Below are 27375 nucleotides of genomic sequence, written 5' to 3' on the forward strand. Positions count from 1 at the left end.
GTCATACACTGACCACCTCTCCGCTTTTTCCAACCAGTCCCAGAGTCGGCAAATAATCCACGACGTAAAATTCTCTAATACTAAATGTTGTAATTCCAGGCTGATTCTAGTTCACAGGAAGCGCTCAATTAAAAACACGAATTCATCTCATCCTGAAAGTCTGGCCTTGCCCACAGGAAGCTTCGTTGACTCACTGGAAACTCACCTAGTTGCGTCAATGAGACATGAGACTGCACCATTCACATCTTGCACTAGTTGACTGAATTGAAATCAGCATAAAAATGCCAGCCCAATATGCTAGCTTATAAACATCCTCATCTATACACATGTACCATCTTACCCCTTCCAATTGTTGCGTACACGAATGCCACTTCTACTTCAGCTACATATACGCATCTCCAAACAACCCCACACCTCGTTTTACGAAATTCAAATACAACCAGTCTAATCACCACCTACAAGTCTGAACACATACCTACCAATTACAAAGTAAAAGGTTTATAACTTCGATGACTGGACATAGCTTATAATAAATTCACTTCCATACATACGATTGCCCAACTGATCGACCATCCGTTCTTCGACGCACTGCAGTTAATTGACTCCATGAAATATAGGCACTTCCAACAATTAAGTAAACGCTAATTACATTTCACCAACCTACATATCCCAATGTAGAATACTATGCGAAACACGTGCATTGTTATCCCTACTTATTTTACAACTCGTCTGTTGTTGAGCAAGGCAGTAAATAACTAACTAGTAATTGGAGACCGTTCACACTAATCAACTAAACACTTACCATCTCACAAGAAATCATCCCACTTAACTGGGTCGTTAGTCAAGTTCTCGAGCAAATACACTTACAGACCAAAAGTACGAGTCGCCTGTCTTCAACAACACTCGACGAAAATAACTTTATCACTCCACTCACCAACTACACCAAAATCCCCATCGGAACATCTAGTCACACAAACTACTCACTCGGTCTTCTCGACGCGTACGCAACAACGCTCCACAACTACGCCGGTCTAATAAACTAGGAACAGACGACATGCCACCTAAATCGCAACCAATAGTCCTGAGGTGCAAACGCCACGTTGCACACATACGGATTCGCAACACTCAACTTAACAAGCCTTCCGTAACATAGAGGGCAGGAAGAGATAGAGAGCGATCACTATCCTACACTGAGCGACCAGACATTAGACAACGATATTCACTACTCGCCAGTAACGAAACCCTGATCCTGTATCAAACAACCAATAACTAATAAAAATCAAAAGACAAAATTCATTACAGATAAAATCTAAATTCATTCAAGTACCAAATAATTAATCACAACAATTACAGGTTAGTCGACCTCCTCAATCGTTGGTCCCTTACCACTTCCACCACCAGCACCACCTGTTTCATGCATGCCTCCTGGCATACCACCAGCCTGGTACACCTTCGTAATTATCGGCGCACAGACCTTCTCCAACTCCTCCCGCTTACTTTCATACTCATGCTTCTCCGCCAATTGATTAACGTCCAACCAACCAATTGTATCCTCACACTTACTTAATATCACTTGACGATCACTTTCAGATATCTTTTCTTTAAGCTCACCCTCCACTTGCTGTTTCATTGTGTACACATAACTCTCAAGCGAGTTCTTCGCAGAAACACGATCTCTCTGCTTCTCATCCTCAGCCTTGTACTTGTCCGCATCGGCTACCATTCGTTCAATCTCCTCCTTCGTCAAACGACCCTTGTCATTTGTAATCGTTATCTTGTTCTGCTTCCCTGTACCCTTGTCAACAGCAGATACGTTCAGAATACCGTTCGCGTCTATATCAAACGTCACCTCAATCTGGGGAGTACCACGAGGAGCAGGTGGGATACCTGAGAGTTCGAACTTGCCAAGCAGATTGTTGTCCTTCGTCAGAGCACGCTCACCCTCGAACACCTGGATAAGCACACCAGGCTGGTTGTCCGAGTACGTCGTGAACGTTTGAGTCTGCTTCGTCGGAATTGTCGTATTACGCTTAATCAGAGCCGTCATTACACCACCAGCCGTTTCAAGACCCAGTGACAATGGAGCCACGTCAAGCAACAGCAAGTCCTGCACAGCCTCACACTTGTCACCACTTAGAATAGCTGCCTGCACAGCTGCACCATAAGCCACAGCTTCATCCGGATTAATAGATTTGTTCAACTCCTTCCCGTTGAAGAAGTCCTGCAACAGCTTCTGCACCTTAGGGATACGAGTGGAACCACCAACCAACACTATTTCGTGAATCTGGGCCTTATCCATCTTAGCATCTCGCAAAGCCTTCTCAACAGGACCCAATGTACCACGGAATAGATCGGCATTCAACTCCTCAAATCGTGCACGAGTAATCGACGTGTAAAAATCAATACCATCACACAACGAGTCAATCTCCAGATTCGTTTGGGTGCTCGAACTCAATGTACGTTTCGCACGTTCACATGCTGTTCTCAGGCGACGCAATGCACGCTTATTGTCACGAATGTCTTTACTAAATTTCTTCTGGAACTCTTTCACAAAGTGATCCACCAGACGATTGTCAAAATCTTCACCTCCCAAGTGTGTATCACCAGCAGTAGACTTCACCTCGAATATACCATCCTCAATTGTCAAGATGGACACATCAAATGTACCACCACCCAAATCAAATATCAACACATTACGCTCACCACCAACCTTCTTGTCTAAACCATAGGCAATTGCCGCAGCTGTCGGCTCATTAATGATTCTCAACACATTAAGACCAGCTATAGCACCTGCATCTTTCGTTGCTTGACGTTGACTGTCATTGAAGTAAGCAGGAACTGTTATAACCGCGTCACTTACTGTCCTGCCCAAATAACTTTCAGCAACCTCCTTCATTTTCGTCAACACCATCGACGAAATCTCCTCCGCGGAGAACAACTTTTCTCACCCTTATACTCAACACGAATCTTCAGCTTACCACCGACTTGAACCACCTCAAATGGCCAATGCTTCATATCACTCTGAACTGATGGATCATCGAAACGACGACCGATTAGCCGCTTCGCATCAAACACTGTATTTGTTGGATTAATAGCCACTTGGTTCTTCGCTCCATCACCAATTAAACGCTCAGCATCTGTGAACGCCACATAACTCGGTGTCGTTCTGTTACCCTGATCATTGGCAATTATCTCCACTTTGCCATGCTGGAAAACACCAACACACGAATATGTTGTACCAAGATCGATCCCAATGGCGTTAGGCATTTCGAGATACGTCAAAACGAACAAACACAGGTAATCGAATCACTCAATTAATACCACTGCAAGCTGTGCACCTGCTTAAATACTTTACACGTAGAACATACTAGAAGTTTCGATGACCTTCGATAGAAAACAATCGACCAATGACCTGTCGACAAGTATTCACTATTGGCCAATCACACTCAACCACCAGACTACTGACCAAATACTCACAAACAAGATGCTTTCCTAGTCAAAATTTCACTCATAGCCTCCCTAAGTACAATGCAATGCAGGGTGCCTAATACAAACGCAATTGTCTGGTCAGTGTGGACAAATGGACAAAATCTAAGACGTGCACCCATCCCATTCACCCATTCACAACCTCAAACACAAAAAACATTCCAATATCGAGTTTGACTACTGACACAATTATAAGTAGTTGAACTAACACGTGTGATATTTAGGGGTCAGGTATAGTTCAGTTCATACTGGTTAGTCACCGAGCTGTAACTATGCCCGGCTGTACATCATTATGTCATGTTTGCCTACTTCTTAATGCTGATCCAATTCCATCTGAACAGTTGCAATGTGGCTACTTGTTCGAGTGTTCGATGGAATTCGATCATCATTCAGAATTAGACAAACATGGGATCGGTTACCACTCTGTGATGAACCAGTGTAAATGTCTCAGTCCTACAGGAGGTCGGTGACATGACCGTTATGGTTGACTGAATTATCGTTGATTGTCGAAGTGACTAGAAAGACTCATGTAAGAAGTCAAAAGACTGATCGACAGATGAAGAATTGTTTCATAACCAAACCTCGTGCTGGGAATCCTATGTTGTACCAAAATATAATATTGAATAATAATAACAATAATAATAATAATAATAATTATTATTATTATTATCATTATTACTATTAACAACTGGATTAACACAACATGTCAATACATTTATTTTCAGGTCGACTCACTTTGTGATAATCAACAGATAAAATTCCAATAAACCACAACTCAGTCTCCTCACAACTGATTAATTAATAGAATGTCAGGAGGAGAAACTCTACTGGCATCGTAAGGATAAAAATGTTGCAATGAACAAAAGTAATCGGTGTGCTTAATCATATGCTTGAGTCAGACATAACAGTCGGTAGAAGCCCGAATTGCTCCATGCTAGCACCTCTGACTACGACACTGATTGACGTGGGTTCGAAGTCCACACAGGACGTCCATTTCTCTCAAGATTCCAGGCACACCTTACTGACGAGTGCCAGTGAGCACGAAACCTGGGTCTACAGCTTCTTATCGATTACCTCCGACCAACTAACATGGTACAATTCGGTCACTAACATCAGATCAAATCACGATGAAAACCCACTCCAATATAAATATTTTATCCCATGCAACAAGTCAAGGAAAATAACGAAAATGAATGACACACTTTAGGAAATATTATGAAAACTTTCAGGTTTAAACTATCATGAAGTATATAAGTAGCTTGAGACAATGCTTCGATCGTGCCACTCATTCATTAGCTAACTAGGACAGATAGTGAGGTTCAAAATTATTCTACAAAGGACACTCACAAGTTCAGTGGTGTCAGGTTGTGCTCGCATTTTTCACTGATTCACACAATTTCCCAATTACTTAGTATACGCCTTGATATGCTCACTCGCAATTCTAAAACTGAAGTCACATAATTCTCAGTTGTAAATCGTTGCTGAACTCCTAGGCTAGGCGCAACACGACTTAGAAAATCCTAGGTTCGAGAGCTGACGAAGCGCACACATTTAACTATCATGATGACTTTGAATAAAGCCAGAACTATAAGGCCTACAGGACACAGTCAACCAACTTCACCCTACCACTTCTTCTCATCCAATAATAATCCCGTACCCTAGTTACTTTTATCAATATACTTCAACTCCCACTCACTACTCTCTTCTCTACACCACCACAACGAAATTAGCAATGTTTCCAAAACACTGTTTCACACCATTCTCTCTGAATTGATCAAACAACAATGGTTTGGTGGCTTATTTATTTATTTATTTATTTGAACACATAATATTGGTACAAGAGTGCGCCAAATATATATTCGCCACACAAAACATTGAGAGTTTAAAGAGAAGGTAAAAACGGTAAGGAGCGTAAAAAACAAGAGAATAATAACGAAGAGATTGGTGTAAGGTAGTAATAATAATAATAATAATAATAATAATAATAATAATAATAATAATAATAATAGTAATAGTAATAATGGGGGAACGGAAAGGTACAATCAGAAGAAATCTTTCAGTTTAGGAAGATACAACCACTTTTTACAAAGAAAGTAAAAGAAGGTTACAGCAGGATCGCCACTGGCTTCTATTCTGAGCCATATCTGATAACGTCTCTAGCCACTATGTTGCACCATCTCTCGGACCCCAACCAGGGAGTCGTGAACGACTAACACAAGCCAGCCCTTTGCAGCTTTCTTTCATACCACGACACCATGTCATACACTGACCACCTCTCCGCTTTTTCCAACCAGTCCCAGAGTCGGCAAATAATCCACGACGTAAAATTCTCTAATACTAAATGTTGTAATTCCAGGCTGATTCTAGTTCACAGGAAGCGCTCAATTAAAAACACGAATTCATCTCATCCTGAAAGTCTGGCCTTGCCCACAGGAAGCTTCGTTGACTCACTGGAAACTCACCTAGTTGCGTCAATGAGACATGAGACTGCACCATTCACATCTTGCACTAGTTGACTGAATTGAAATCAGCATAAAAATGCCAGCCCAATATGCTAGCTTATAAACATCCTCATCTATACACATGTACCATCTTACCCCTTCCAATTGTTGCGTACACGAATGCCACTTCTACTTCAGCTACATATACGCATCTCCAAACAACCCCACACCTCGTTTTACGAAATTCAAATACAACCAGTCTAATCACCACCTACAAGTCTGAACACATACCTACCAATTACAAAGTAAAAGGTTTATAACTTCGATGACTGGACATAGCTTATAATAAATTCACTTCCATACATACGATTGCCCAACTGATCGACCATCCGTTCTTCGACGCACTGCAGTTAATTGACTCCATGAAATATAGGCACTTCCAACAATTAAGTAAACGCTAATTACATTTCACCAACCTACATATCCCAATGTAGAATACTATGCGAAACACGTGCATTGTTATCCCTACTTATTTTACAACTCGTCTGTTGTTGAGCAAGGCAGTAAATAACTAACTAGTAATTGGAGACCGTTCACACTAATCAACTAAACACTTACCATCTCACAAGAAATCATCCCACTTAACTGGGTCGTTAGTCAAGTTCTCGAGCAAATACACTTACAGACCAAAAGTACGAGTCGCCTGTCTTCAACAACACTCGACGAAAATAACTTTATCACTCCACTCACCAACTACACCAAAATCCCCATCGGAACATCTAGTCACACAAACTACTCACTCGGTCTTCTCGACGCGTACGCAACAACGCTCCACAACTACGCCGGTCTAATAAACTAGGAACAGACGACATGCCACCTAAATCGCAACCAATAGTCCTGAGGTGCAAACGCCACGTTGCACACATACGGATTCGCAACACTCAACTTAACAAGCCTTCCGTAACATAGAGGGCAGGAAGAGATAGAGAGCGATCACTATCCTACACTGAGCGACCAGACATTAGACAACGATATTCACTACTCGCCAGTAACGAAACCCTGATCCTGTATCAAACAACCAATAACTAATAAAAATCAAAAGACAAAATTCATTACAGATAAAATCTAAATTCATTCAAGTACCAAATAATTAATCACAACAATTACAGGTTAGTCGACCTCCTCAATCGTTGGTCCCTTACCACTTCCACCACCAGCACCACCTGTTTCATGCATGCCTCCTGGCATACCACCAGCCTGGTACACCTTCGTAATTATCGGCGCACAGACCTTCTCCAACTCCTCCCGCTTACTTTCATACTCATGCTTCTCCGCCAATTGATTAACGTCCAACCAACCAATTGTATCCTCACACTTACTTAATATCACTTGACGATCACTTTCAGATATCTTTTCTTTAAGCTCACCCTCCACTTGCTGTTTCATTGTGTACACATAACTCTCAAGCGAGTTCTTCGCAGAAACACGATCTCTCTGCTTCTCATCCTCAGCCTTGTACTTGTCCGCATCGGCTACCATTCGTTCAATCTCCTCCTTCGTCAAACGACCCTTGTCATTTGTAATCGTTATCTTGTTCTGCTTCCCTGTACCCTTGTCAACAGCAGATACGTTCAGAATACCGTTCGCGTCTATATCAAACGTCACCTCAATCTGGGGAGTACCACGAGGAGCAGGTGGGATACCTGAGAGTTCGAACTTGCCAAGCAGATTGTTGTCCTTCGTCAGAGCACGCTCACCCTCGAACACCTGGATAAGCACACCAGGCTGGTTGTCCGAGTACGTCGTGAACGTTTGAGTCTGCTTCGTCGGAATTGTCGTATTACGCTTAATCAGAGCCGTCATTACACCACCAGCCGTTTCAAGACCCAGTGACAATGGAGCCACGTCAAGCAACAGCAAGTCCTGCACAGCCTCACACTTGTCACCACTTAGAATAGCTGCCTGCACAGCTGCACCATAAGCCACAGCTTCATCCGGATTAATAGATTTGTTCAACTCCTTCCCGTTGAAGAAGTCCTGCAACAGCTTCTGCACCTTAGGGATACGAGTGGAACCACCAACCAACACTATTTCGTGAATCTGGGCCTTATCCATCTTAGCATCTCGCAAAGCCTTCTCAACAGGACCCAATGTACCACGGAATAGATCGGCATTCAACTCCTCAAATCGTGCACGAGTAATCGACGTGTAAAAATCAATACCATCACACAACGAGTCAATCTCCAGATTCGTTTGGGTGCTCGAACTCAATGTACGTTTCGCACGTTCACATGCTGTTCTCAGGCGACGCAATGCACGCTTATTGTCACGAATGTCTTTACTAAATTTCTTCTGGAACTCTTTCACAAAGTGATCCACCAGACGATTGTCAAAATCTTCACCTCCCAAGTGTGTATCACCAGCAGTAGACTTCACCTCGAATATACCATCCTCAATTGTCAAGATGGACACATCAAATGTACCACCACCCAAATCAAATATCAACACATTACGCTCACCACCAACCTTCTTGTCTAAACCATAGGCAATTGCCGCAGCTGTCGGCTCATTAATGATTCTCAACACATTAAGACCAGCTATAGCACCTGCATCTTTCGTTGCTTGACGTTGACTGTCATTGAAGTAAGCAGGAACTGTTATAACCGCGTCACTTACTGTCCTGCCCAAATAACTTTCAGCAACCTCCTTCATTTTCGTCAACACCATCGACGAAATCTCCTCCGCGGAGAACAACTTTTTCTCACCCTTATACTCAACACGAATCTTCAGCTTACCACCGACTTGAACCACCTCAAATGGCCAATGCTTCATATCACTCTGAACTGATGGATCATCGAAACGACGACCGATTAGCCGCTTCGCATCAAACACTGTATTTGTTGGATTAATAGCCACTTGGTTCTTCGCTCCATCACCAATTAAACGCTCAGCATCTGTGAACGCCACATAACTCGGTGTCGTTCTGTTACCCTGATCATTGGCAATTATCTCCACTTTGCCATGCTGGAAAACACCAACACACGAATATGTTGTACCAAGATCGATCCCAATGGCGTTAGGCATTTCGAGATACGTCAAAACGAACAAACACAGGTAATCGAATCACTCAATTAATACCACTGCAAGCTGTGCACCTGCTTAAATACTTTACACGTAGAACATACTAGAAGTTTCGATGACCTTCGATAGAAAACAATCGACCAATGACCTGTCGACAAGTATTCACTATTGGCCAATCACACTCAACCACCAGACTACTGACCAAATACTCACAAACAAGATGCTTTCCTAGTCAAAATTTCACTCATAGCCTCCCTAAGTACAATGCAATGCAGGGTGCCTAATACAAACGCAATTGTCTGGTCAGTGTGGACAAATGGACAAAATCTAAGACGTGCACCCATCCCATTCACCCATTCACAACCTCAAACACAAAAACATTCCAATATCGAGTTTGACTACTGACACAATTATAAGTAGTTGAACTAACACGTGTGATATTTAGGGGTCAGGTATAGTTCAGTTCATACTGGTTAGTCACCGAGCTGTAACTATGCCCGGCTGTACATCATTATGTCATGTTTGCCTACTTCTTAATGCTGATCCAATTCCATCTGAACAGTTGCAATGTGGCTACTTGTTCGAGTGTTCGATGGAATTCGATCATCATTCAGAATTAGACAAACATGGGATCGGTTACCACTCTGTGATGAACCAGTGTAAATGTCTCAGTCCTACAGGAGGTCGGTGACATGACCGTTATGGTTGACTGAATTATCGTTGATTGTCGAAGTGACTAGAAAGACTCATGTAAGAAGTCAAAAGACTGATCGACAGATGAAGAATTGTTTCATAACCAAACCTCGTGCTGGGAATCCTATGTTGTACCAAAATATAATATTGAATAATAATAACAATAATGATAATAATAATAATAATTATTATTATTATCATTATTATTATTACTATTAACAACTGGATTAACACAACATGTCAATACATTTATTTTCAGGTCGACTCACTTTGTGATAATCAACAGATAAAATTCCAATAAACCACAACTCAGTCTCCTCACAACTGATTAATTAATAGAATGTCAGGAGGAGAAACTCTACTGGCATCGTAAGGATAAAAATGTTGCAATGAACAAAAGTAATCGGTGTGCTTAATCATATGCTTGAGTCAGACATAACAGTCGGTAGAAGCCCGAATTGCTCCATGCTAGCACCTCTGACTACGACACTGATTGACGTGGGTTCGAAGTCCACACAGGACGTCCATTTCTCTCAAGATTCCAGGCACACCTTACTGACGAGTGCCAGTGAGCACGAAACCTGGGTCTACAGCTTCTTGTCGATTACCTCCGACCAACTAACATGGTACAATTCGGTCACTAACATCAGATCAAATCACGATGAAAACCCACTCCAATATAAATATTTTATCCCATGCAACAAGTCAAGGAAAATAACGAAAATGAATGACACACTTTAGGAAATATTATGAAAACTTTCAGGTTTAAACTATCATGAAGTATATAAGTAGCTTGAGACAATGCTTCGATCGTGCCACTCATTCATTAGCTAACTAGGACAGATAGTGAGGTTCAAAATTATTCTACAAAGGACACTCACAAGTTCAGTGGTGTCAGGTTGTGCTCGCATTTTTCACTGATTCACACAATTTCCCAATTACTTAGTATACGCCTTGATATGCTCACTCGCAATTCTAAAACTGAAGTCACATAATTCTCAGTTGTAAATCGTTGCTGAACTCCTAGGCTAGGCGCAACACGACTTAGAAAATCCTAGGTTCGAGAGCTGACGAAGCGCACACATTTAACTATCATGATGACTTTGAATAAAGCCAGAACTATAAGGCCTACAGGACACAGTCAACCAACTTCACCCTACCACTTCTTCTCATCCAATAATAATCCCGTACCCTAGTTACTTTTATCAATATACTTCAACTCCCACTCACTACTCTCTTTCTCTACACCACCACAACGAAATTAGCAATGTTTCCAAAACACTGTTTCACACCATTCTCTCTGAATTGATCAAACAACAATGGTTTGGTGGCTTATTTATTTATTTATTTATTTGAACACATAATATTGGTACAAGAGTGCGCCAAATATATATTCGCCACACAAAACATTGAGAGTTTAAAGAGAAGGTAAAAACGGTAAGGAGCGTAAAAAACAAGAGAATAATAACGAAGAGATTGGTGTAAGGTAGTGTAATAATAATAATAATAATAATAATAATAATAATAATAATAATAATAATAATAATAAATTAGTAATAGTAATAATGGGGGAACGGAAAGGTACAATCAGAAGAAATCTTTCAGTTTAGGAAGATACAACCACTTTTTACAAAGAAAGTAAAAGAAGGTTACAGCAGGATCGCCACTGGCTTCTATTCTGAGCCATATCTGATAACGTCTCTAGCCACTATGTTGCACCATCTCTCGGACCCCAACCAGGGAGTCGTGAACGACTAACACAAGCCAGCCCTTTGCAGCTTTCTTTCATACCACGACACCATGTCATACACTGACCACCTCTCCGCTTTTTCCAACCAGTCCCAGAGTCGGCAAATAATCCACGACGTAAAATTCTCTAATACTAAATGTTGTAATTCCAGGCTGATTCTAGTTCACAGGAAGCGCTCAATTAAAAACACGAATTCATCTCATCCTGAAAGTCTGGCCTTGCCCACAGGAAGCTTCGTTGACTCACTGGAAACTCACCTAGTTGCGTCAATGAGACATGAGACTGCACCATTCACATCTTGCACTAGTTGACTGAATTGAAATCAGCATAAAAATGCCAGCCCAATATGCTAGCTTATAAACATCCTCATCTATACACATGTACCATCTTACCCCTTCCAATTGTTGCGTACACGAATGCCACTTCTACTTCAGCTACATATACGCATCTCCAAACAACCCCACACCTCGTTTTACGAAATTCAAATACAACCAGTCTAATCACCACCTACAAGTCTGAACACATACCTACCAATTACAAAGTAAAAGGTTTATAACTTCGATGACTGGACATAGCTTATAATAAATTCACTTCCATACATACGATTGCCCAACTGATCGACCATCCGTTCTTCGACGCACTGCAGTTAATTGACTCCATGAAATATAGGCACTTCCAACAATTAAGTAAACGCTAATTACATTTCACCAACCTACATATCCCAATGTAGAATACTATGCGAAACACGTGCATTGTTATCCCTACTTATTTTACAACTCGTCTGTTGTTGAGCAAGGCAGTAAATAACTAACTAGTAATTGGAGACCGTTCACACTAATCAACTAAACACTTACCATCTCACAAGAAATCATCCCACTTAACTGGGTCGTTAGTCAAGTTCTCGAGCAAATACACTTACAGACCAAAAGTACGAGTCGCCTGTCTTCAACAACACTCGACGAAAATAACTTTATCACTCCACTCACCAACTACACCAAAATCCCCATCGGAACATCTAGTCACACAAACTACTCACTCGGTCTTCTCGACGCGTACGCAACAACGCTCCACAACTACGCCGGTCTAATAAACTAGGAACAGACGACATGCCACCTAAATCGCAACCAATAGTCCTGAGGTGCAAACGCCACGTTGCACACATACGGATTCGCAACACTCAACTTAACAAGCCTTCCGTAACATAGAGGGCAGGAAGAGATAGAGAGCGATCACTATCCTACACTGAGCGACCAGACATTAGACAACGATATTCACTACTCGCCAGTAACGAAACCCTGACCCTGTATCAAACAACCAATAACTAATAAAAATCAAAAGACAAAATTCATTACAGATAAAATCTAAATTCATTCAAGTACCAAATAATTAATCACAACAATTACAGGTTAGTCGACCTCCTCAATCGTTGGTCCCTTACCACTTCCACCACCAGCACCACCTGTTTCATGCATGCCTCCTGGCATACCACCAGCCTGGTACACCTTCGTAATTATCGGCGCACAGACCTTCTCCAACTCCTCCCGCTTACTTTCATACTCATGCTTCTCCGCCAATTGATTAACGTCCAACCAACCAATTGTATCCTCACACTTACTTAATATCACTTGACGATCACTTTCAGATATCTTTTCTTTAAGCTCACCCTCCACTTGCTGTTTCATTGTGTACACATAACTCTCAAGCGAGTTCTTCGCAGAAACACGATCTCTCTGCTTCTCATCCTCAGCCTTGTACTTGTCCGCATCGGCTACCATTCGTTCAATCTCCTCCTTCGTCAAACGACCCTTGTCATTTGTAATCGTTATCTTGTTCTGCTTCCCTGTACCCTTGTCAACAGCAGATACGTTCAGAATACCGTTCGCGTCTATATCAAACGTCACCTCAATCTGGGGAGTACCACGAGGAGCAGGTGGGATACCTGAGAGTTCGAACTTGCCAAGCAGATTGTTGTCCTTCGTCAGAGCACGCTCACCCTCGAACACCTGGATAAGCACACCAGGCTGGTTGTCCGAGTACGTCGTGAACGTTTGAGTCTGCTTCGTCGGAATTGTCGTATTACGCTTAATCAGAGCCGTCATTACACCACCAGCCGTTTCAAGACCCAGTGACAATGGAGCCACGTCAAGCAACAGCAAGTCCTGCACAGCCTCACACTTGTCACCACTTAGAATAGCTGCCTGCACAGCTGCACCATAAGCCACAGCTTCATCCGGATTAATAGATTTGTTCAACTCCTTCCCGTTGAAGAAGTCCTGCAACAGCTTCTGCACCTTAGGGATACGAGTGGAACCACCAACCAACACTATTTCGTGAATCTGGGCCTTATCCATCTTAGCATCTCGCAAAGCCTTCTCAACAGGACCCAATGTACCACGGAATAGATCGGCATTCAACTCCTCAAATCGTGCACGAGTAATCGACGTGTAAAAATCAATACCATCACACAACGAGTCAATCTCCAGATTCGTTTGGGTGCTCGAACTCAATGTACGTTTCGCACGTTCACATGCTGTTCTCAGGCGACGCAATGCACGCTTATTGTCACGAATGTCTTTACTAAATTTCTTCTGGAACTCTTTCACAAAGTGATCCACCAGACGATTGTCAAAATCTTCACCTCCCAAGTGTGTATCACCAGCAGTAGACTTCACCTCGAATATACCATCCTCAATTGTCAAGATGGACACATCAAATGTACCACCACCCAAATCAAATATCAACACATTACGCTCACCACCAACCTTCTTGTCTAAACCATAGGCAATTGCCGCAGCTGTCGGCTCATTAATGATTCTCAACACATTAAGACCAGCTATAGCACCTGCATCTTTCGTTGCTTGACGTTGACTGTCATTGAAGTAAGCAGGAACTGTTATAACCGCGTCACTTACTGTCCTGCCCAAATAACTTTCAGCAACCTCCTTCATTTTCGTCAACACCATCGACGAAATCTCCTCCGCGGAGAACAACTTTTTCTCACCCTTATACTCAACACGAATCTTCAGCTTACCACCGACTTGAACCACCTCAAATGGCCAATGCTTCATATCACTCTGAACTGATGGATCATCGAAACGACGACCGATTAGCCGCTTCGCATCAAACACTGTATTTGTTGGATTAATAGCCACTTGGTTCTTCGCTCCATCACCAATTAAACGCTCAGCATCTGTGAACGCCACATAACTCGGTGTCGTTCTGTTACCCTGATCATTGGCAATTATCTCCACTTTGCCATGCTGGAAAACACCAACACACGAATATGTTGTACCAAGATCGATCCCAATGGCGTTAGGCATTTCGAGATACGTCAAAACGAACAAACACAGGTAATCGAATCACTCAATTAATACCACTGCAAGCTGTGCACCTGCTTAAATACTTTACACGTAGAACATACTAGAAGTTTCGATGACCTTCGATAGAAAACAATCGACCAATGACCTGTCGACAAGTATTCACTATTGGCCAATCACACTCAACCACCAGACTACTGACCAAATACTCACAAACAAGATGCTTTCCTAGTCAAAATTTCACTCATAGCCTCCCTAAGTACAATGCAATGCAGGGTGCCTAATACAAACGCAATTGTCTGGTCAGTGTGGACAAATGGACAAAATCTAAGACGTGCACCCATCCCATTCACCCATTCACAACCTCAAACACAAAAAACATTCCAATATCGAGTTTGACTACTGACACAATTATAAGTAGTTGAACTAACACGTGTGATATTTAGGGGTCAGGTATAGTTCAGTTCATACTGGTTAGTCACCGAGCTGTAACTATGCCCGGCTGTACATCATTATGTCATGTTTGCCTACTTCTTAATGCTGATCCAATTCCATCTGAACAGTTGCAATGTGGCTACTTGTTCGAGTGTTCGATGGAATTCGATCATCATTCAGAATTAGACAAACATGGGATCGGTTACCACTCTGTGATGAACCAGTGTAAATGTCTCAGTCCTACAGGAGGTCGGTGACATGACCGTTATGGTTGACTGAATTATCGTTGATTGTCGAAGTGACTAGAAAGACTCATGTAAGAAGTCAAAAGACTGATCGACAGATGAAGAATTGTTTCATAACCAAACCTCGTGCTGGGAATCCTATGTTGTACCAAAATATAATATTGAATAATAATAACAATAATGATAATAATAATAATAATAATAATTATTATTATTATTATTATTACTATTAACAACTGGATTAACACAACATGTCAATACATTTATTTTCAGGTCGACTCACTTTGTGATAATCAACAGATAAAATTCCAATAAACCACAACTCAGTCTCCTCACAACTGATTAATTAATAGAATGTCAGGAGGAGAAACTCTACTGGCATCGTAAGGATAAAAATGTTGCAATGAACAAAAGTAATCGGTGTGCTTAATCATATGCTTGAGTCAGACATAACAGTCGGTAGAAGCCCGAATTGCTCCATGCTAGCACCTCTGACTACGACACTGATTGACGTGGGTTCGAAGTCCACACAGGACGTCCATTTCTCTCAAGATTCCAGGCACACCTTACTGACGAGTGCCAGTGAGCACGAAACCTGGGTCTACAGCTTCTTGTCGATTACCTCCGACCAACTAACATGGTACAATTCGGTCACTAACATCAGATCAAATCACGATGAAAACCCACTCCAATATAAATATTTTATCCCATGCAACAAGTCAAGGAAAATAACGAAAATGAATGACACACTTTAGGAAATATTATGAAAACTTTCAGGTTTAAACTATCATGAAGTATATAAGTAGCTTGAGACAATGCTTCGATCGTGCCACTCATTCATTAGCTAACTAGGACAGATAGTGAGGTTCAAAATTATTCTACAAAGGACACTCACAAGTTCAGTGGTGTCAGGTTGTGCTCGCATTTTTCACTGATTCACACAATTTCCCAATTACTTAGTATACGCCTTGATATGCTCACTCGCAATTCTAAAACTGAAGTCACATAATTCTCAGTTGTAAATCGTTGCTGAACTCCTAGGCTAGGCGCAACACGACTTAGAAAATCCTAGGTTCGAGAGCTGACGAAGCGCACACATTTAACTATCATGATGACTTTGAATAAAGCCAGAACTATAAGGCCTACAGGACACAGTCAACCAACTTCACCCTACCACTTCTTCTCATCCAATAATAATCCCGTACCCTAGTTACTTTTATCAATATACTTCAACTCCCACTCACTACTCTCTTTCTCTACACCACCACAACGAAATTAGCAATGTTTCCAAAACACTGTTTCACACCATTCTCTCTGAATTGATCAAACAACAATGGTTTGGTGGCTTATTTATTTATTTATTTATTTGAACACATAATATTGGTACAAGAGTGCGCCAAATATATATTCGCCACACAAAACATTGAGAGTTTAAAGAGAAGGTAAAAACGGTAAGGAGCGTAAAAAACAAGAGAATAATAACGAAGAGATTGGTGTAAGGTAGTGTAATAATAATAATAATAATAATAATAATAATAATAATAATAATAATAATATTAGTAATAGTAATAATGGGGGAACGGAAAGGTACAATCAGAAGAAATCTTTCAGTTTAGGAAGATACAACCACTTTTTACAAAGAAAGTAAAAGAAGGTTACAGCAGGATCGCCACTGGCTTCTATTCTGAGCCATATCTGATAACGTCTCTAGCCACTATGTTGCACCATCTCTCGGACCCCAACCAGGAGTCGTGAACGACTAACACAAGCCAGCCCTTTGCAGCTTTCTTTCATACCACGACACCATGTCATACACTGACCACCTCTCCGCTTTTTCCAACCAGTCCCAGAGTCGGCAAATAATCCACGACGTAAAATTCTCTAATACTAAATGTTGTAATTCCAGGCTGATTCTAGTTCACAGGAAGCGCTCAATTAAAAACACGAATTCATCTCATCCTGAAAGTCTGGCCTTGCCCACAGGAAGCTTCGTTGACTCACTGGAAACTCACCTAGTTGCGTCAATGAGACATGAGACTGCACCATTCACATCTTGCACTAGTTGACTGAATTGAAATCAGCATAAAAATGCCAGCCCAATATGCTAGCTTATAAACATCCTCATCTATACACATGTACCATCTTACCCCTTCCAATTGTTGCGTACACGAATGCCACTTCTACTTCAGCTACATATACGCATCTCCAAACAACCCCACACCTCGTTTTACGAAATTCAAATACAACCAGTCTAATCACCACCTACAAGTCTGAACACATACCTACCAATTACAAAGTAAAAGGTTTATAACTTCGATGACTGGACATAGCTTATAATAAATTCACTTCCATACATACGATTGCCCAACTGATCGACCATCCGTTCTTCGACGCACTGCAGTTAATTGACTCCATGAAATATAGGCACTTCCAACAATTAAGTAAACGCTGATTACATTTCACCAACCTACATATCCCAATGTAGAATACTATGCGAAACACGTGCATTGTTATCCCTACTTATTTTACAACTCGTCTGTTGTTGAGCAAGGCAGTATATAACTAACTAGTAATTGGAGACCGTTCACACTAATCAACTAAACACTTACCATCTCACAAGAAATCATCCCACTTAACTGGGTCGTTAGTCAAGTTCTCGAGCAAATACACTTACAGACCAAAAGTACGAGTCGCCTGTCTTCAACAACACTCGACGAAAATAACTTTATCACTCCACTCACCAACTACACCAAAATCCCCATCGGAACATCTAGTCACACAAACTACTCACTCGGTCTTCTCGACGCGTACGCAACAACGCTCCACAACTACGCCGGTCTAATAAACTAGGAACAGACGACATGCCACCTAAATCGCAACCAATAGTCCTGAGGTGCAAACGCCACGTTGCACACATACGGATTCGCAACACTCAACTTAACAAGCCTTCCGTAACATAGAGGGCAGGAAGAGATAGAGAGCGATCACTATCCTACACTGAGCGACCAGACATTAGACAACGATATTCACTACTCGCCAGTAACGAAACCCTGACCCTGTATCAAACAACCAATAACTAATAAAAATCAAAAGACAAAATTCATTACAGATAAAATCTAAATTCATTCAAGTACCAAATAATTAATCACAACAATTACAGGTTAGTCGACCTCCTCAATCGTTGGTCCCTTACCACTTCCACCACCAGCACCACCTGTTTCATGCATGCCTCCTGGCATACCACCAGCCTGGTACACCTTCGTAATTATCGGCGCACAGACCTTCTCCAACTCCTCCCGCTTACTTTCATACTCATGCTTCTCCGCCAATTGATTAACGTCCAACCAACCAATTGTATCCTCACACTTACTTAATATCACTTGACGATCACTTTCAGATATCTTTTCTTTAAGCTCACCCTCCACTTGCTGTTTCATTGTGTACACATAACTCTCAAGCGAGTTCTTCGCAGAAACACGATCTCTCTGCTTCTCATCCTCAGCCTTGTACTTGTCCGCATCGGCTACCATTCGTTCAATCTCCTCCTTCGTCAAACGACCCTTGTCATTTGTAATCGTTATCTTGTTCTGCTTCCCTGTACCCTTGTCAACAGCAGATACGTTCAGAATACCGTTCGCGTCTATATCAAACGTCACCTCAATCTGGGGAGTACCACGAGGAGCAGGTGGGATACCTGAGAGTTCGAACTTGCCAAGCAGATTGTTGTCCTTCGTCAGAGCACGCTCACCCTCGAACACCTGGATAAGCACACCAGGCTGGTTGTCCGAGTACGTCGTGAACGTTTGAGTCTGCTTCGTCGGAATTGTCGTATTACGCTTAATCAGAGCCGTCATTACACCACCAGCCGTTTCAAGACCCAGTGACAATGGAGCCACGTCAAGCAACAGCAAGTCCTGCACAGCCTCACACTTGTCACCACTTAGAATAGCTGCCTGCACAGCTGCACCATAAGCCACAGCTTCATCCGGATTAATAGATTTGTTCAACTCCTTCCCGTTGAAGAAGTCCTGCAACAGCTTCTGCACCTTAGGGATACGAGTGGAACCACCAACCAACACTATTTCGTGAATCTGGGCCTTATCCATCTTAGCATCTCGCAAAGCCTTCTCAACAGGACCCAATGTACCACGGAATAGATCGGCATTCAACTCCTCAAATCGTGCACGAGTAATCGACGTGTAAAAATCAATACCATCACACAACGAGTCAATCTCCAGATTCGTTTGGGTGCTCGAACTCAATGTACGTTTCGCACGTTCACATGCTGTTCTCAGGCGACGCAATGCACGCTTATTGTCACGAATGTCTTTACTAAATTTCTTCTGGAACTCTTTCACAAAGTGATCCACCAGACGATTGTCAAAATCTTCACCTCCCAAGTGTGTATCACCAGCAGTAGACTTCACCTCGAATATACCATCCTCAATTGTCAAGATGGACACATCAAATGTACCACCACCCAAATCAAATATCAACACATTACGCTCACCACCAACCTTCTTGTCTAAACCATAGGCAATTGCCGCAGCTGTCGGCTCATTAATGATTCTCAACACATTAAGACCAGCTATAGCACCTGCATCTTTCGTTGCTTGACGTTGACTGTCATTGAAGTAAGCAGGAACTGTTATAACCGCGTCACTTACTGTCCTGCCCAAATAACTTTCAGCAACCTCCTTCATTTTCGTCAACACCATCGACGAAATCTCCTCCGCGGAGAACAACTTTTTCTCACCCTTATACTCAACACGAATCTTCAGCTTACCACCGACTTGAACCACCTCAAATGGCCAATGCTTCATATCACTCTGAACTGATGGATCATCGAAACGACGACCGATTAGCCGCTTCGCATCAAACACTGTATTTGTTGGATTAATAGCCACTTGGTTCTTCGCTCCATCACCAATTAAACGCTCAGCATCTGTGAACGCCACATAACTCGGTGTCGTTCTGTTACCCTGATCATTGGCAATTATCTCCACTTTGCCATGCTGGAAAACACCAACACACGAATATGTTGTACCAAGATCGATCCCAATGGCGTTAGGCATTTCGAGATACGTCAAAACGAACAAACACAGGTAATCGAATCACTCAATTAATACCACTGCAAGCTGTGCACCTGCTTAAATACTTTACACGTAGAACATACTAGAAGTTTCGATGACCTTCGATAGAAAACAATCGACCAATGACCTGTCGACAAGTATTCACTATTGGCCAATCACACTCAACCACCAGACTACTGACCAAATACTCACAAACAAGATGCTTTCCTAGTCAAAATTTCACTCATAGCCTCCCTAAGTACAATGCAATGCAGGGTGCCTAATACAAACGCAATTGTCTGGTCAGTGTGGACAAATGGACAAAATCTAAGACGTGCACCCATCCCATTCACCCATTCACAACCTCAAACACAAAAACATTCCAATATCGAGTTTGACTACTGACACAATTATAAGTAGTTGAACTAACACGTGTGATATTTAGGGGTCAGGTATAGTTCAGTTCATACTGGTTAGTCACCGAGCTGTAACTATGCCCGGCTGTACATCATTATGTCATGTTTGCCTACTTCTTAATGCTGATCCAATTCCATCTGAACAGTTGCAATGTGGCTACTTGTTCGAGTGTTCGATGGAATTCGATCATCATTCAGAATTAGACAAACATGGGATCGGTTACCACTCTGTGATGAACCAGTGTAAATGTCTCAGTCCTACAGGAGGTCGGTGACATGACCGTTATGGTTGACTGAATTATCGTTGATTGTCGAAGTGACTAGAAAGACTCATGTAAGAAGTCAAAAGACTGATCGACAGATGAAGAATTGTTTCATAACCAAACCTCGTGCTGGGAATCCTATGTTGTACCAAAATATAATATTGAATAATAATAACAATAATGATAATAATAATAATAATAATAATAATTATTATTATTATTATTACTATTAACAACTGGATTAACACAACATGTCAATACATTTATTTTCAGGTCGACTCACTTTGTGATAATCAACAGATAAAATTCCAATAAACCACAACTCAGTCTCCTCACAACTGATTAATTAATAGAATGTCAGGAGGAGAAACTCTACTGGCATCGTAAGGATAAAAATGTTGCAATGAACAAAAGTAATCGGTGTGCTTAATCATATGCTTGAGTCAGACATAACAGTCGGTAGAAGCCCGAATTGCTCCATGCTAGCACCTCTGACTACGACACTGATTGACGTGGGTTCGAAGTCCACACAGGACGTCCATTTCTCTCAAGATTCCAGGCACACCTTACTGACGAGTGCCAGTGAGCACGAAACCTGGGTCTACAGCTTCTTGTCGATTACCTCCGACCAACTAACATGGTACAATTCGGTCACTAACATCAGATCAAATCACGATGAAAACCCACTCCAATATAAATATTTTATCCCATGCAACAAGTCAAGGAAAATAACGAAAATGAATGACACACTTTAGGAAATATTATGAAAACTTTCAGGTTTAAACTATCATGAAGTATATAAGTAGCTTGAGACAATGCTTCGATCGTGCCACTCATTCATTAGCTAACTAGGACAGATAGTGAGGTTCAAAATTATTCTACAAAGGACACTCACAAGTTCAGTGGTGTCAGGTTGTGCTCGCATTTTTCACTGATTCACACAATTTCCCAATTACTTAGTATACGCCTTGATATGCTCACTCGCAATTCTAAAACTGAAGTCACATAATTCTCAGTTGTAAATCGTTGCTGAACTCCTAGGCTAGGCGCAACACGACTTAGAAAATCCTAGGTTCGAGAGCTGACGAAGCGCACACATTTAACTATCATGATGACTTTGAATAAAGCCAGAACTATAAGGCCTACAGGACACAGTCAACCAACTTCACCCTACCACTTCTTCTCATCCAATAATAATCCCGTACCCTAGTTACTTTTATCAATATACTTCAACTCCCACTCACTACTCTCTTTCTCTACACCACCACAACGAAATTAGCAATGTTTCCAAAACACTGTTTCACACCATTCTCTCTGAATTGATCAAACAACAATGGTTTGGTGGCTTATTTATTTATTTATTTATTTGAACACATAATATTGGTACAAGAGTGCGCCAAATATATATTCGCCACACAAAACATTGAGAGTTTAAAGAGAAGGTAAAAACGGTAAGGAGCGTAAAAAACAAGAGAATAATAACGAAGAGATTGGTGTAAGGTAGTGTAATAATAATAATAATAATAATAATAATAATAATATTAGTAATAGTAATAATGGGGGAACGGAAAGGTACAATCAGAAGAAATCTTTCAGTTTAGGAAGATACAACCACTTTTTACAAAGAAAGTAAAAGAAGGTTACAGCAGGATCGCCACTGGCTTCTATTCTGAGCCATATCTGATAACGTCTCTAGCCACTATGTTGCACCATCTCTCGGACCCCAACCAGGGAGTCGTGAACGACTAACACAAGCCAGCCCTTTGCAGCTTTCTTTCATACCACGACACCATGTCATACACTGACCACCTCTCCGCTTTTTCCAACCAGTCCCAGAGTCGGCAAATAATCCACGACGTAAAATTCTCTAATACTAAATGTTGTAATTCCAGGCTGATTCTAGTTCACAGGAAGCGCTCAATTAAAAACACGAATTCATCTCATCCTGAAAGTCTGGCCTTGCCCACAGGAAGCTTCGTTGACTCACTGGAAACTCACCTAGTTGCGTCAATGAGACATGAGACTGCACCATTCACATCTTGCACTAGTTGACTGAATTGAAATCAGCATAAAAATGCCAGCCCAATATGCTAGCTTATAAACATCCTCATCTATACACATGTACCATCTTACCCCTTCCAATTGTTGCGTACACGAATGCCACTTCTACTTCAGCTACATATACGCATCTCCAAACAACCCCACACCTCGTTTTACGAAATTCAAATACAACCAGTCTAATCACCACCTACAAGTCTGAACACATACCTACCAATTACAAAGTAAAAGGTTTATAACTTCGATGACTGGACATAGCTTATAATAAATTCACTTCCATACATACGATTGCCCAACTGATCGACCATCCGTTCTTCGACGCACTGCAGTTAATTGACTCCATGAAATATAGGCACTTCCAACAATTAAGTAAACGCTAATTACATTTCACCAACCTACATATCCCAATGTAGAATACTATGCGAAACACGTGCATTGTTATCCCTACTTATTTTACAACTCGTCTGTTGTTGAGCAAGGCAGTAAATAACTAACTAGTAATTGGAGACCGTTCACACTAATCAACTAAACACTTACCATCTCACAAGAAATCATCCCACTTAACTGGGTCGTTAGTCAAGTTCTCGAGCAAATACACTTACAGACCAAAAGTACGAGTCGCCTGTCTTCAACAACACTCGACGAAAATAACTTTATCACTCCACTCACCAACTACACCAAAATCCCCATCGGAACATCTAGTCACACAAACTACTCACTCGGTCTTCTCGACGCGTACGCAACAACGCTCCACAACTACGCCGGTCTAATAAACTAGGAACAGACGACATGCCACCTAAATCGCAACCAATAGTCCTGAGGTGCAAACGCCACGTTGCACACATACGGATTCGCAACACTCAACTTAACAAGCCTTCCGTAACATAGAGGGCAGGAAGAGATAGAGAGCGATCACTATCCTACACTGAGCGACCAGACATTAGACAACGATATTCACTACTCGCCAGTAACGAAACCCTGATCCTGTATCAAACAACCAATAACTAATAAAAATCAAAAGACAAAATTCATTACAGATAAAATCTAAATTCATTCAAGTACCAAATAATTAATCACAACAATTACAGGTTAGTCGACCTCCTCAATCGTTGGTCCCTTACCACTTCCACCACCAGCACCACCTGTTTCATGCATGCCTCCTGGCATACCACCAGCCTGGTACACCTTCGTAATTATCGGCGCACAGACCTTCTCCAACTCCTCCCGCTTACTTTCATACTCATGCTTCTCCGCCAATTGATTAACGTCCAACCAACCAATTGTATCCTCACACTTACTTAATATCACTTGACGATCACTTTCAGATATCTTTTCTTTAAGCTCACCCTCCACTTGCTGTTTCATTGTGTACACATAACTCTCAAGCGAGTTCTTCGCAGAAACACGATCTCTCTGCTTCTCATCCTCAGCCTTGTACTTGTCCGCATCGGCTACCATTCGTTCAATCTCCTCCTTCGTCAAACGACCCTTGTCATTTGTAATCGTTATCTTGTTCTGCTTCCCTGTACCCTTGTCAACAGCAGATACGTTCAGAATACCGTTCGCGTCTATATCAAACGTCACCTCAATCTGGGGAGTACCACGAGGAGCAGGTGGGATACCTGAGAGTTCGAACTTGCCAAGCAGATTGTTGTCCTTCGTCAGAGCACGCTCACCCTCGAACACCTGGATAAGCACACCAGGCTGGTTGTCCGAGTACGTCGTGAACGTTTGAGTCTGCTTCGTCGGAATTGTCGTATTACGCTTAATCAGAGCCGTCATTACACCACCAGCCGTTTCAAGACCCAGTGACAATGGAGCCACGTCAAGCAACAGCAAGTCCTGCACAGCCTCACACTTGTCACCACTTAGAATAGCTGCCTGCACAGCTGCACCATAAGCCACAGCTTCATCCGGATTAATAGATTTGTTCAACTCCTTCCCGTTGAAGAAGTCCTGCAACAGCTTCTGCACCTTAGGGATACGAGTGGAACCACCAACCAACACTATTTCGTGAATCTGGGCCTTATCCATCTTAGCATCTCGCAAAGCCTTCTCAACAGGACCCAATGTACCACGGAATAGATCGGCATTCAACTCCTCAAATCGTGCACGAGTAATCGACGTGTAAAAATCAATACCATCACACAACGAGTCAATCTCCAGATTCGTTTGGGTGCTCGAACTCAATGTACGTTTCGCACGTTCACATGCTGTTCTCAGGCGACGCAATGCACGCTTATTGTCACGAATGTCTTTACTAAATTTCTTCTGGAACTCTTTCACAAAGTGATCCACCAGACGATTGTCAAAATCTTCACCTCCCAAGTGTGTATCACCAGCAGTAGACTTCACCTCGAATATACCATCCTCAATTGTCAAGATGGACACATCAAATGTACCACCACCCAAATCAAATATCAACACATTACGCTCACCACCAACCTTCTTGTCTAAACCATAGGCAATTGCCGCAGCTGTCGGCTCATTAATGATTCTCAACACATTAAGACCAGCTATAGCACCTGCATCTTTCGTTGCTTGACGTTGACTGTCATTGAAGTAAGCAGGAACTGTTATAACCGCGTCACTTACTGTCCTGCCCAAATAACTTTCAGCAACCTCCTTCATTTTCGTCAACACCATCGACGAAATCTCCTCCGCGGAGAACAACTTTTTCTCACCCTTATACTCAACACGAATCTTCAGCTTACCACCGACTTGAACCACCTCAAATGGCCAATGCTTCATATCACTCTGAACTGATGGATCATCGAAACGACGACCGATTAGCCGCTTCGCATCAAACACTGTATTTGTTGGATTAATAGCCACTTGGTTCTTCGCTCCATCACCAATTAAACGCTCAGCATCTGTGAACGCCACATAACTCGGTGTCGTTCTGTTACCCTGATCATTGGCAATTATCTCCACTTTGCCATGCTGGAAAACACCAACACACGAATATGTTGTACCAAGATCGATCCCAATGGCGTTAGGCATTTCGAGATACGTCAAAACGAACAAACACAGGTAATCGAATCACTCAATTAATACCACTGCAAGCTGTGCACCTGCTTAAATACTTTACACGTAGAACATACTAGAAGTTTCGATGACCTTCGATAGAAAACAATCGACCAATGACCTGTCGACAAGTATTCACTATTGGCCAATCACACTCAACCACCAGACTACTGACCAAATACTCACAAACAAGATGCTTTCCTAGTCAAAATTTCACTCATAGCCTCCCTAAGTACAATGCAATGCAGGGTGCCTAATACAAACGCAATTGTCTGGTCAGTGTGGACAAATGGACAAAATCTAAGACGTGCACCCATCCCATTCACCCATTCACAACCTCAAACACAAAAACATTCCAATATCGAGTTTGACTACTGACACAATTATAAGTAGTTGAACTAACACGTGTGATATTTAGGGGTCAGGTATAGTTCAGTTCATACTGGTTAGTCACCGAGCTGTAACTATGCCCGGCTGTACATCATTATGTCATGTTTGCCTACTTCTTAATGCTGATCCAATTCCATCTGAACAGTTGCAATGTGGCTACTTGTTCGAGTGTTCGATGGAATTCGATCATCATTCAGAATTAGACAAACATGGGATCGGTTACCACTCTGTGATGAACCAGTGTAAATGTCTCAGTCCTACAGGAGGTCGGTGACATGACCGTTATGGTTGACTGAATTATCGTTGATTGTCGAAGTGACTAGAAAGACTCATGTAAGAAGTCAAAAGACTGATCGACAGATGAAGAATTGTTTCATAACCAAACCTCGTGCTGGGAATCCTATGTTGTACCAAAATATAATATTGAATAATAATAACAATAATGATAATAATAATAGTAATAATAATAATAATAATTATTATTATTATTATTACTATTAACAACTGGATTAACACAACATGTCAATACATTTATTTTCAGGTCGACTCACTTTGTGATAATCAACAGATAAAATTCCAATAAACCACAACTCAGTCTCCTCACAACTGATTAATTAATAGAATGTCAGGAGGAGAAACTCTACTGGCATCGTAAGGATAAAAATGTTGCAATGAACAAAAGTAATCGGTGTGCTTAATCA

At 41.7% G+C, this 27375-nt stretch overlaps 3 protein-coding genes across 3 annotated transcripts; all 3 read right to left on the reverse strand.

Moving 5' to 3' along the window:
* Window positions 1-1292: 1292 nt before the first annotated feature.
* Window positions 1293-3519, reverse strand: HSPA8_3 (Heat shock cognate 71 kDa protein). Its single transcript, XM_051209391.1, has one exon. The coding sequence runs from the start codon at window positions 2909-2911 to the stop codon at window positions 1355-1357; it is 1557 nt and encodes a 518-aa protein (XP_051074846.1). The 5' UTR covers window positions 2912-3519; the 3' UTR covers window positions 1293-1354.
* A 3516-nt stretch (window positions 3520-7035) lies between these two features.
* Window positions 7036-9067, reverse strand: HSPA8_4 (Heat shock cognate 71 kDa protein). The gene has a single exon (XM_051209392.1). It carries the CDS (start codon window positions 9009-9011, stop codon window positions 7098-7100), a length of 1914 nt encoding a protein of 637 aa, XP_051074847.1. The 5' UTR covers window positions 9012-9067; the 3' UTR covers window positions 7036-7097.
* A 15279-nt stretch (window positions 9068-24346) lies between these two features.
* HSPA8_5 (Heat shock cognate 71 kDa protein) lies at window positions 24347-26316 on the reverse strand (the record flags this gene model as incomplete). Its single annotated transcript, XM_012947058.3, has 1 exon — window positions 24347-26316. Exon 1 carries the CDS (start codon window positions 26258-26260, stop codon window positions 24347-24349), a length of 1914 nt encoding a protein of 637 aa, XP_012802512.2. The 5' UTR covers window positions 26261-26316.
* Between the last annotated feature and the right edge of the window lie 1059 nt (window positions 26317-27375).

The sequence above is a fragment of the Schistosoma haematobium genome, chromosome 1, assembly GCF_000699445.3.
Source record: "Schistosoma haematobium chromosome 1, whole genome shotgun sequence".
Taxonomy (NCBI): Eukaryota; Metazoa; Platyhelminthes; class Trematoda; order Strigeidida; family Schistosomatidae; genus Schistosoma; species Schistosoma haematobium.

Bases quoted from the DNA above. Each gene is read 5' to 3' on its own strand.
- HSPA8_3 (XM_051209391.1), bottom strand. From the start codon at position 2,911: ATGGTGTTGACGAAAATGAAGGAGGTTGCTGAAAGTTATTTGGGCAGG.
- HSPA8_4 (XM_051209392.1), bottom strand. From the start codon at position 9,011: ATGCCTAACGCCATTGGGATCGATCTTGGTACAACATATTCGTGTGTT.